The 11331-nt window shown below is 42.9% G+C and overlaps 1 protein-coding gene across 2 annotated transcripts in view; it reads left to right on the top strand.

Annotated features, from left to right (window-relative positions):
- The window catches only part of KDELR1 (KDEL endoplasmic reticulum protein retention receptor 1), a 42640-nt gene that overhangs the window by 22480 nt on the left and 8829 nt on the right, over positions 1-11331 (top strand). Inside the window, exon 5 of one of the 2 annotated variants that reach the window (XM_075605368.1) lies at positions 5280-6092. The exons of the other annotated variant lie outside the window; for it this stretch is intronic. Coding sequence (XP_075461483.1) covers positions 5280-5314 — 35 coding nt within the window. The 3' untranslated portion in view covers positions 5315-6092. Of the gene's footprint in view, positions 1-5279; positions 6093-11331 lie in introns of those variants that run through there. 2 annotated transcript variants of the gene reach the window in all.

Below are 11331 nucleotides of genomic sequence, written 5' to 3'. Positions count from 1 at the left end.
TGACGGGGTGTCTGACTGGGTGGGGATTACTGACTGTGACTGGGTGGGGATTACTGACTGTCTGACTGGGTGGGGATTACTGACTGTCTGGGTGGGGTGACTGGGCAGGGGGCAGGGGGGTGGGATGACTGACTTTTGACTGACTGGGTGGGGGGGAGTGACTGACTGGGTGGGGGGAGTGACTGACTGGGTGGGGGGGGGAGTGACTGACTGGGTGGGGGGGGGAGTGACTGACTATTGACTAACTGACTGGGTGCGGGTATGACTGACTGGGTGGGGGGATGACTGACTGACTGGGTGGGGTGGGGGGATGACTCACTGACTGGGTGGGGTGGGGGGATGACTGACTGACTGACTGGCTGGGTGGGGTGGGGGGATGACTGACTGACTGGGTGGGATGGGGGGATGACTGACTGACTAGTGGGGTGGGGGGATGACTGACTGGGTGGGGTGGGGGGATGACTGACTGGGTGGGGTGGGGGGATGACTGACTGGGTGGGGTGGGGGGATGACTGACTGACTGGGTGGGGGGATGACTGGGTGGGTGGAGTGGGGGGGTACCTCTGGTGTCCTACACGTTCTCTCTCTTTCTCTCTCTCTCTCATATACACACACACACACACACACACACATACACACACACACACATACACACACACACACACCACTCTCTCTCTCATACACACACACACACACATACACACACACATACACACACACATACTCACACTCTCTCTCGTTGGGGGGGGGGGGGTCGGGGGGGAGTGGAGACAGCCACGGGGACCGAGGGGAACACCCCTGCCCCGCGCGTGCAGCCACAGGAGCGGAACCGGAGGAGGGGAAATCCCCTGCTGTCATCGCCTGCCCGCGCGAGCAGCCACGGGGACAGGAGCAGAGACCAGAGGGGAAGCGGGTTCGGGGGGGGGACATTCCCCGCTATCATCTCCTGCCCCGGGCGTGCAGCCACGGGGACAGGAGCGGGACCGGAGCACACGCGGGACGGGGTGGAAATCCCCCGCTGTCATATCCTGCCCCGCGCGAGCAGCCACAGGGACAGGAGCGGAGACTGAGGGGATGAGGGGGGAAGCGCGAGCAGGAGACAGGGACCGAGCGCGCGAGGAGCAGCCATTACTTACCCCTGCAGAGAAGGGCTCCATTCCACGTCACGGCCAATTGGCCAATCAGCCAGGAGGATATTTTTTTGTTATTTATTTATTTTTACATTTGTGGGAGGGGGAAGCGGAGACAGCCACGGGGACCGAGGGGAACACCCCTGCTGGCATCGGGAGCAGCCACGGGCACTGGGGGAAAGCCGGGATCGTGGGGCAACCGGGACGGGAGGGGGGAACATCGCCCGCTGTCATCTCCTGCCCCACGTGTGCAGCCACAGGGACAGCAGCGGAACCGGAGGGCAAGCGGGACAGGGGAGGGAGGGGGGGGGAGACATCGCCCACTGTCATCTCCTGCCCCACGTGTGCAGCCACAGGGACAGGAGCGGAACCGGAGAGCAAGCGGGACAGGGGAGGGAGGGGGGGGAGACATCGCCCGCTGTCATCTCCTGCCCCACGCGTGCAGCCACAGGGACAGGAGCGGAACCGTGGGACAGGGGGGGAAATCCCCTGCTGTCATCTCCTGCCCGACAGTAGCGGAGACTGGAGGGGATGAGGGGGGAAGCGCGGGCAGGAGACAGGGAGCAGCCATTACTTACCCCTGCAGAGAAGGGCTCCATTTTGCGTCACGACCAATTGGCCAATCAGCCAGGAGGATATTTTTATTTATTTATTTAAAAAAAAAAAAATTGCGCAGAGCAGGGGAAAAAAGTAGCTGGCCACCGGCCAATTTCCGTTCGCGCCTGGCGAGTGGGCGACCGGGTTTGTCGAGCACTGTATATATATATATATATATATATATGTGTGTGTGTGTATATATATGTGTGTATATATATGTATATAATATATATATATGTATATACAGTGGTCGACAAATCACTAAAAAATCTACTCGCCGAACAAAAAAATCTACTCGCCACCTTGTACCACACGTGTGCTGCTTGGGCCAATAGGAGCTCGCCACGATGTTGTGTGCAAATGTATAGGTTTGTCGAACACTGTGTGTGTGTGTGTGTGTGTGTGTGTGTGTGTGTGTGTGTGTGTGTGTGTGTGTGTGTGTGTGTGTGTGTGTGTGTGTGTATATATATATATATATATATATATATATACAGTGGTTGACAAATCACCAAAAAATCTACTCGCCACACAAAAAAATCTACTCGCCACCTAGTACCACACATGTGCTGCTTGGGCCAATATTTACTCGCCCGAGGGTTAAATCCACTCGCCCGGGGCGAGCAAATGTATAGGTTTGTCGAACACTGTATATATATATAATATTTTTTATGTACAAAATCTGCAGCACTCACCAATTCAAATGCAAAAACAATTTAATGGAGAAACACAAGCATCAGGGGTAACAACAGAAGACAGGGGTGCCCAATGCTACATCAAATTGACAAAACATATGGTAATGAGTATAAAGTTTAAATACTTGACTAAAAATAGTAATTACTTGGTTTTTTAGTTAAACCCTTTGGCCAAAGCGTCGTAAGCCTGCATACCAAACGTCAAGGTAAACCAAAAATGCAGGTCCTAACACTAAAACTTTGAACCCTTCCTGTTACCTCTGTATGAGGGGAAGCAACTGCAGTGAGTCTTGTCCATTCAGCAAATTGCAAGAACCTCCCAAGTTAAAAACGTGGGGAGGGGGGAGGTGCCACCAACCTCCATTTGACTGTTACTAGTCAGAAATTGATTAACACACATATTCCCAGATAGCTCAAACTCCTACATCCACCACATCATGAATATATATTTATGCCAAAATGAGTGCTACTGAGCGTGGCAAATGTATACAACAGAAGACAGGGGTGCCCAATGCTACATCAAATTGACAAAACGTCAAGGGGGTAACAGCAGGAAAAAAGAAGCGACGTTTCGGACCTCCCAGTCCTTTCTCAAGCTCCCTCACTCAGCAAGTAATACACTGCTAATACATATAGTGATGTCAATTAACAAATTTGGTGCCAAACCCTTACTACTACTCCTATGGTGGCTCATCAGGAACAAAAAGTGTGTGCCCCTTTAAGTGAGAAAAAAAAACAAAAAACGCAGTTCCCTTAATAAACACAGGAGGCAAGTCTTATACACATATGGTACATACACATACTCCCCTCAGTTCATGCACATACAGGAGGGGAAGAAATGCTCATTGCATGATCAGCAATATAAAGATGTATCCCACGATCAGACTCATAGTACACTGTTGCATTGTATTTGTTTACATCCATGTGCGCATATGCGCACTCACGCGTCTTCCAGTGATGATTGCCCAGTGTACTGAGTCTAGTGTGTGATGTGTACCCGTGCCGCTTAATTTCTGAGGGGATTTACCTACTCTATGCATTAACCGGCAATGTAAAGTCCCGCAGTGTCCAGGTACAAACTTTGTGCGAATGCGCATGTGCGCATCAGTATCTATCAGTCAACCGGCAATGGGATCAGGTGTATGAAATCCATACATGTAAAAGCTGGGGATGCCCTGCGCTATGCCATTAACAAATGCAGCAATGGAGACATATAAAGCTATTTGGCAATATTGCTATGTCCCAACCCACTGCCCACACCCAGGAAATAACAATCCCATCCTTACTTAGTAATGCTGAAGACATAATGGTGCACATAGTATAAGAGCTTTCTAACATAGCTAACATCAAGTATCCCTAAGTAGACAGTCATCATGATAATGTATTCGCCCCAATATAGATCCAAGATGATATTGGACGACCCCTGATGCCCATATATAACCTGTAAAACAGAGGAAAAAATGAAATCCATTCACCCCCGTTTTTAATATCTCCAATATCAGACCCAACAAATCACTCAGGGTACAACACACAGCCCAGACAGGCCACCAAGGTAGTAGTTTACATACATAATCCCTAGGGACAAAAATATAATAAAAACTAGTTCAACCTAATGAACATGTTAAAAACCGGATAACCTCATGCGAAAAACGCTCGTTATGCGACATACAGTAGGTGCATCCAGATGCACATATATCTCCGCAAGGGACCTAGGATGAAACAACAAAAACCTTTGTTGGGTCTCATCAGTGTGAGGTTGGTCTATACTTGCTTTGAAATATTTCTAGGCTGGGTAGGTTTCATTCAAAGCAAGTATAGACCAACCTCACACTGATACCCATCAAGGTTGAATCATGTCTGTGAGTGGTCTGTACTTGCTTTGCTAGTCCCAGGCTGTGCTTAAAAGCTGTGTGAACGGCAATACATCAGATTAAATGGGCTCCATGTGAGTGGATATTCCAGGCAAAAGGTGACACCTGTGCTCATTTGCATGTCATTTCCCAGAATCCCTTGCTGCAGTGGAAACACTGTGTGCTAGGTAATAATGGTTGAAAGGTCTAAGACATGTGAATGTGCTCACAAATGATATTCTTTATTGGATAGATAGCAATATTTCAAGAGTAATAATTTGGATTACAAAAAAAGAAGAGGCAATGCAGTTTACAGCAATGATAAAGAACACTTATGAGCACATTCACGTCTCAGCCAGGTCCCCAAACTTGCTTTACCTCATAATCACATTGCAGATATTGCTTCCACTGCAGCCAGGGATTCTGGGTAAAGATATGCATAGTGCATCACATTTTGCTTCTTATACCTTTAAGCTTTTGCCTGCTGGATAATACAGATTTTACAGCAATGCTTGGGTCAAAGCAGCTTGTGGACAGCAAACCAACTTGCAGACGGCTGCTTTGACCTTTTGGGTCTCATTAGTTTGAGGGTTGATACCGGTCTTTCATTGTGAAGCTACTTTTGGGTACAACTCAGGTAAACTGTTTAAGTAAAACTGCACATTTCATTGCCCATCCTTTTTTCCACCCTTTTTTTCCTCCCAATTATTAGAAAGCAAAATCAATTGTTGCCAATAAGTGGTACCTTGCTTACATTTACCACAGAAGGTGCTGTCTGTAATGTATTGACTTGGGGCTGATACCCATTTCCAAAATGTCTGTGCAGTAGTTAAATGTTGGAACGTACAGACTCAGTGCTGCAGTGTGCGAATATGTGATAACAGTGGTCCATTATACATTTGTGCTTTCAAAGTAAAGGTTGTGATCTTGACACTAACTTAGCTTAAATGACTTTATTAGCTGACCATTTGTGATGTTTAAAAACTGTTTCTCCTTCATTCTGCCTGCAGTTCTAAAGGGGAAGAAGCTCAGTTTACCAGCATAGGAAGATAACGCGCCCAGATTGCCCTCTTCTGCAGTGTGAACTATTTTAGTCTCCACTGAGAGGAGGCAGGAAAGGGGGCGCCCATCACTTTATAACTACAAACGCCAGGGCCGAATGACACCAAAAGGCGAACAGGGGTTGCTCTCCTCTCCACTGTTCCTCAAGGGATACCAAAGGACACAGACTTCCAGAGCACCGTGTGCTACTATCAAGCTGACCTTTGACACTTTCGTACAGATACTGGTCTCAGATACAAGAGTCAGACATATGTAGTTTTGGCCTTTAAAACGTTCTAAATTGTTTCCTCCTTGTTGCATCGGTCTTCTCTAATCTATTTTTCTTATCTTGCATCCCCGTCATTTACAGGAGATGTTAGAAACTAAGAAACACACATTTCTGTAACCAACCATTTTCATTTTTCTTTTATTAATTAAAGCTTTCATAGACAGTGTGGTTGGGCCTATTCTTGATTAAGTAACTTCTTCACAGAAATGATTATTTAATTGATTAAAAATCTTTTGTTTTTGAAGACATTTACAGGTATTTAAAAAAAAATGCAGAGTTGAGATGATAGTAGAAGTATTTAGCACATGACCGTTGTGTATTTTTCACTGGAACATTATGAAACCGTTCACTAGAACACTGTAGGATTTGACGCATATCTTCCTATTCATTAAAAGATGTTGAATTGTGCAAATTTCATCTGGTGGCATTAATTACCCTGTCAGCTCTGAACCTGTGTTAGCTGCAAATAAATTGGAAAACTTGACAGAAGTCATCTCTGACTGGTACAAACTTTATGTGAAGTTGACTAATTTGTACATGCCTCTGCAAATTAAAGCTGCAATCCAAGCAACCATTTTTTTCCCATTGGATTGAAGCAGGTCTCCAGAGCTGGAACCCACTCATTACAGCTCCTGGGAGCCCCTGCTTCGCGAGATTCTTACCTCCACTCTGGCTTACTAGCTGGGTCATGCATTGGCGGATTTTCAAAGCTCCCGTTCCTTGCGAGCCAATAAGATGCTGAGATGTCAGCCGATATGCATTCCTATTTGCCCACGTGACATGGGAGCTTTAAACTTTGCCCAGATACCAGGACCCCCTATGGAGATAAGTATCTTAGAAAGCAGGGGCCCCCGTAGTTAAAATGAAGGGGTTCAACTCCAGGGACCCCCTGCCTCAAACCTATGTTAAAAAAAAAAAATACTTGGCTTGCTCATTTAAACTCTGCTTATTTTTAAGAATAACTTTTTTTTACTTGACAAGGTAGTTGTTGGGAGCTGACTGACTAGGTATATTTCTGTAAATAATGCTATTGTGGAAAGCTGTTGATTTCTTATCAGAACATTACACTTCTTGATAAAAAAAAACCCTGGTGGTGTTGTATGTGAAACCATGGATCAAAAAAGGGGTCATTTTTTTCTGTTGCCCTCAAGGTTTTGTAGACACTGCAGCAACAAAAAGGATCACTGCAGTCACTGACTTGCATCAACGGCAGTCAAGGACTGCGGTAGTACAATGTACTGAAGGTTCATGTGCGGTTTGAGAAGCTTCTCCATTTAAAGATCTGAATTTACAAAAAACAAGCATTTTAAGAACGATTTAGCTTCTTTAAATATTGAGTTAAAAGAGAAAACAGAAAAATCACTTGTGTTGCAGACTTTTCCTGAAAACGTAATTTACTGGCCTGGATTTTCAAATAGGTTTTAGTTAACACACACAGATATTTGTGTGTGTGTGTGTGTGTGTGTGTGTGTGTGTGTGTGTGTGTGTGTGTGTGTGTGTGTGTGTGTGTGTGTGTGTGTGTGTGTGTGTGTGTGTGTGTGTGTGTGTGTGTGTGTGTGCACACTTAACAGCCCAGAAAATTAGAATGCATAACTGTATTAATATTATAATTTATAAGGCATCAATATAGCTAGCACAACACGTTAAAATATGTTCAGTATGCAGGGGCTTACGATGTTTACATACAGGGAAATTAATATAGTGACATGTTAAAAAGAACCTACCCGTGGCTGTGATATTCCTAACATGCAAATTGCTTGTAAATGCATAAATGCAAACAGCATAGTTATTTTGGCCTGATGGGCTATTAAGGGTGTTTTTAATGTGTTTGAATAGCTAATTGGAGTTAACGCACATGCATTTACTTGCACAAAAATGGTTTGCGCACTTAACTGGAGTCTGGTAACCTAATGTTGAATGCTGTAGGGGTTATGTATCTAATGGATTTTTTTTTGTGTGCAAATGTGATCAAATGCTTGGGCAAGTAGTTCCCTTGATGCTTTTTTCAATGTTGATTATTTTCTATATGTACATGTGGTGATGGTTTTATCCCAGAATTGCACAAACTTCCCATTAAAGATACATGGCCCTGCATGATTGAAGCCATCTGTTCAGCTGCATATTTGAAATATTTTGGTTGAAACTTGAAATCATATAGAAGTGCCTGCTATAGTGCAAAATTGAATTGCTTGTTTGTCCTTTGTACTTTGGAAAGAGATTTTTTTTGTGATGAAAAGAAACTTGCGTATCCAATTCTTTCCTAAATTTGCTGCACATTTATGATGAGTTCTATTCTTTATTCGTTGACACATTCTGTACATTGCACCAAAGTACCTACTTGAACTTTTCAGTGGCGCCCTGTATTTTTGTTACACGTTTTGTTAGCTGCAGCTTGACCATTTCCCAGAGGGAATTAAATTTACTTACAATTTCTTCAATTATTCCAATAAAACGAAAATAAAACCTCAATGAGCAGACACAGTGATGCAACATGGAAACAATTATAACTTTTTTTTTAAATATTGTGCACACAATTATTAGATATTTTATAGCTCTCCCATTTTTCACACAAAGACAACCATTTAAAGCAGCAGTTCAAGCAATATCCTACATGTGTATTTTTTTATATATATATAAATCAGTTCTGTGCTATGAGAAAATACTTGTAGCAGATTGTATTGATGCACATATTGAAGGTTTTTGGTTTTTTTTAAACTTAATTTTTATTAAAAATTTTAGGGAGAGGGGGAAATGGAGAAAATAAAATATGGGGGGGGGGGGAAGGTACAAAAAATAGAGACGGGAGAAAACACATTCATTTAGAATTTTACCTAACAAATCATCTTATAATATTCAATCACAGTTAATATAAATATAATTTTTTACAACAAAATTAAGTGGGTATTCATTTCTGGTTGACCAGCACCCAAAATCCAAGGTCGTTATTAAGACTAACCAATTTTTCCATGCAGCAAATCTGCCAGACTTTATTTTTAACTTTAGGGATTGAGGGAAGAGTTGTTTGTTTCCATACTGCCGCTAGTTCACGTCTTGCGGCTGAAGATATGTGGCACAGTAATTTATTTTCATGTCTCGTGAGGAGGTAATATGGTTTGTTTAATAGAAATAACCAGGGATCCATTGGTAGGTCCAAATCGAAAAACCTTTGTGACCACATTTTGATTTCCAGCCAATAAGCTGATATGAATGGGCACCCCCACCACATAGGTATAAATGTGGCTTGTACTCCACTTCCCTTCGGACATATTGTTGGGTACTCTGGGATGAATTTAGCTAGTCTCGTGGGGGTTAAGTACCACCTCATCATAACCTTATAGGCATTTTCTCTGATTGTGATACACATTGAGGATGTAGCAACCGTCTGAAAAATATCATTCCAGTCTTCCATGTCTAGTTCTTCCCCCAGATCATCCTCCCATTTGTATCATATATTTCAATTTTTGATTCATATGAGGAGGAGGGCTAACAAAGTACCCATACAGGTTAGATATCAGTCCAGATGTGTTACTATCTGCTAGACAAAGTGACTCAAATCTAGTTAGCAATTCGGGGGGTCGGATTTTGTTATAAAATGCCTCCAATTGAAGGTATTGGAGGAACTGATTGTTTGGGATAGCCTTTTCTTTGTGGAAATATTCGAAGGGTCTGGGAAATCCCTCTGAGCCTACATCTTTTAATCTTGTGACACCTGCTGTTTTCCAGTCTATAAACCTATTACGGCCCATTCCTGGACCAAATTCTTGGTTGTCATATAGTGGAGTCATAAGTGTATTACGTGTTGTAAGGAGGTGTCGAATCGCAACGGAGTCCCATAATTTGAGTGAGTGGGCTATAATTTGGCTGGATTTGAATATTTCGGGTCTCTTTCTCACTGGGGACCAAAGAAGATTACTTAATTCAACTGGGGCAACTAAATCCGTTTCCAAAGATACCCAGCGTCTGTGGACTGGATTAGAGTGCCATAGTATTAGTTGGCTTGTCTGGGCTGCCTTGTAATAGGACATAAGCATGGTAGACCCAGCCCTCCTGTCTTGTTTGGTATATTTAAAATTTTCTTCCTAATTCTTGGTGTTTTATTTTTCCAGATACATTTGTTTATAATAGACTGTAGAGTCTTAAATTCCTCTAATACCAATGGGATGGGTAGAGTTTGGAAAAGATACAGGAGATGGGGCAATATGTTAATTTTTATACTATGTATTCTGCCTGTCCATGATATAGCGTGGCCGGATCACGACCCAATATCAGATTTAAGAGCTCTCAGGACCTTTGGTAATTCTCCCTATAGAGAGTACTATAGTCTTTTGTGATAAATATTCCTAGGTATTTGATCGCCTTCGGTTGCCACTTAAAATCAAAGTTTAAAGCAATCAATTTAATTTGATCTTTAGGCAGATTTATATTTAGTGCCTCAGACTTGTTACTATTAATTGTGAAACCTGAGATATCCTTAAAACAAGACTGAAAGGAGTGGAGTATAAATTTGGAAGCGAAGTTTGAGTTTTGGTTATTGTAAGGATCACATCACCTGCATAAAGTGCGATTTTGTATATCTGGCTCCTTACCTGAACTCCTGCTACATTGGGGCTGTTTCTTATGTTTGCAGCTAGAGGCTCCATACAGAAGGTGAATAGCAGCGGAGATAAGGGACATCCCTGCCTGGTTCCATTCTTTATAGGAAAAGTCTGAGAGGAGAAACCTTGGGACTATACTTTTGCCGATGGTGTAGTGTACAAATACTCGATGGCTCTAAGGAAAGGGCCTACCACTCCAAATGTCTGCAATGTCTTTGACATGTATTTCTAGTCAATTCGGTCAAACGCCTTTTCGGCGTCAAGGCTCAGGACCATCGATGGTATTTTATTTTTGGTAGCTAATGTCATCAACTCAATAATGCATCTGGTATTGTCCGCAGCTTGTCTTCCAGGGATAAAAACCCACCTGATCTGGATGAACCAGTGATGGGAGGACTTTATTTAATCTATTAGCTAATATTTTGGAGAATATTTTTAAGTCAGAGTTTATTAAAGAAATTGGTCTGTAGTTCTTACAGTCTGTAGGGTCTTTTCCATCTCTATGGATTAGTGTTATGGATGCCTGGAGCATACTGTTGGGAAATTGGGAGTCTATTAGTATAGAGTTGAACATATTTAATAGTACTGGGTTGAGGATATGAGAGAATTTTTTATAGTATAGGTTCGAGAAGCCATCGGGCCCCAGCGCCTTTTCCGATTTGAGATCTTTAATAACCTTGAGACCTTCTTTGAGTGTGAAATTTTGGGCTAATTTGTCTTTATCGTCTGGAGTAATTATAATTAGCTGAATCTAGGAAGTTTTTCATTTGGGATGTCAACTGTTTGCTTTGTTTAGTCTTATTACCGTCATATAATTTGGTATAGAAGGCCTGGAATTCCTTAATTATAAGGGTCGGATTAGTTGAGAGATTACCTGATTTCTGTCTGATCGCGTGGATATTACGGTTTGTTGGAGCGGATCTAAGTCTAGCGGCCAGCATTTTATCAGGTTTATTTGATTTTTCAAAAAATTTAGCCTTAGTAAAGGTGAGGGATTGTTCTGCCTTAACCATGAGAAGGAGATTCAATTCAGTGTTGGCTTCATTTACTTTAATTAGATCCACATGTTGATCCCCTCTTTGGTGTAATTTTGTCATTTCTTCCACTTTTGTTTGGGCCCTCTTTATATTGGCTTCT

Source organism: Ascaphus truei, chromosome 6, assembly GCF_040206685.1.
Source record: "Ascaphus truei isolate aAscTru1 chromosome 6, aAscTru1.hap1, whole genome shotgun sequence".
Taxonomy (NCBI): domain Eukaryota; kingdom Metazoa; phylum Chordata; class Amphibia; order Anura; family Ascaphidae; genus Ascaphus; species Ascaphus truei.
The sequence above is the reverse complement of the archived record's forward strand: the minus strand, read 5'-3'. Positions and strand labels throughout refer to the sequence as shown.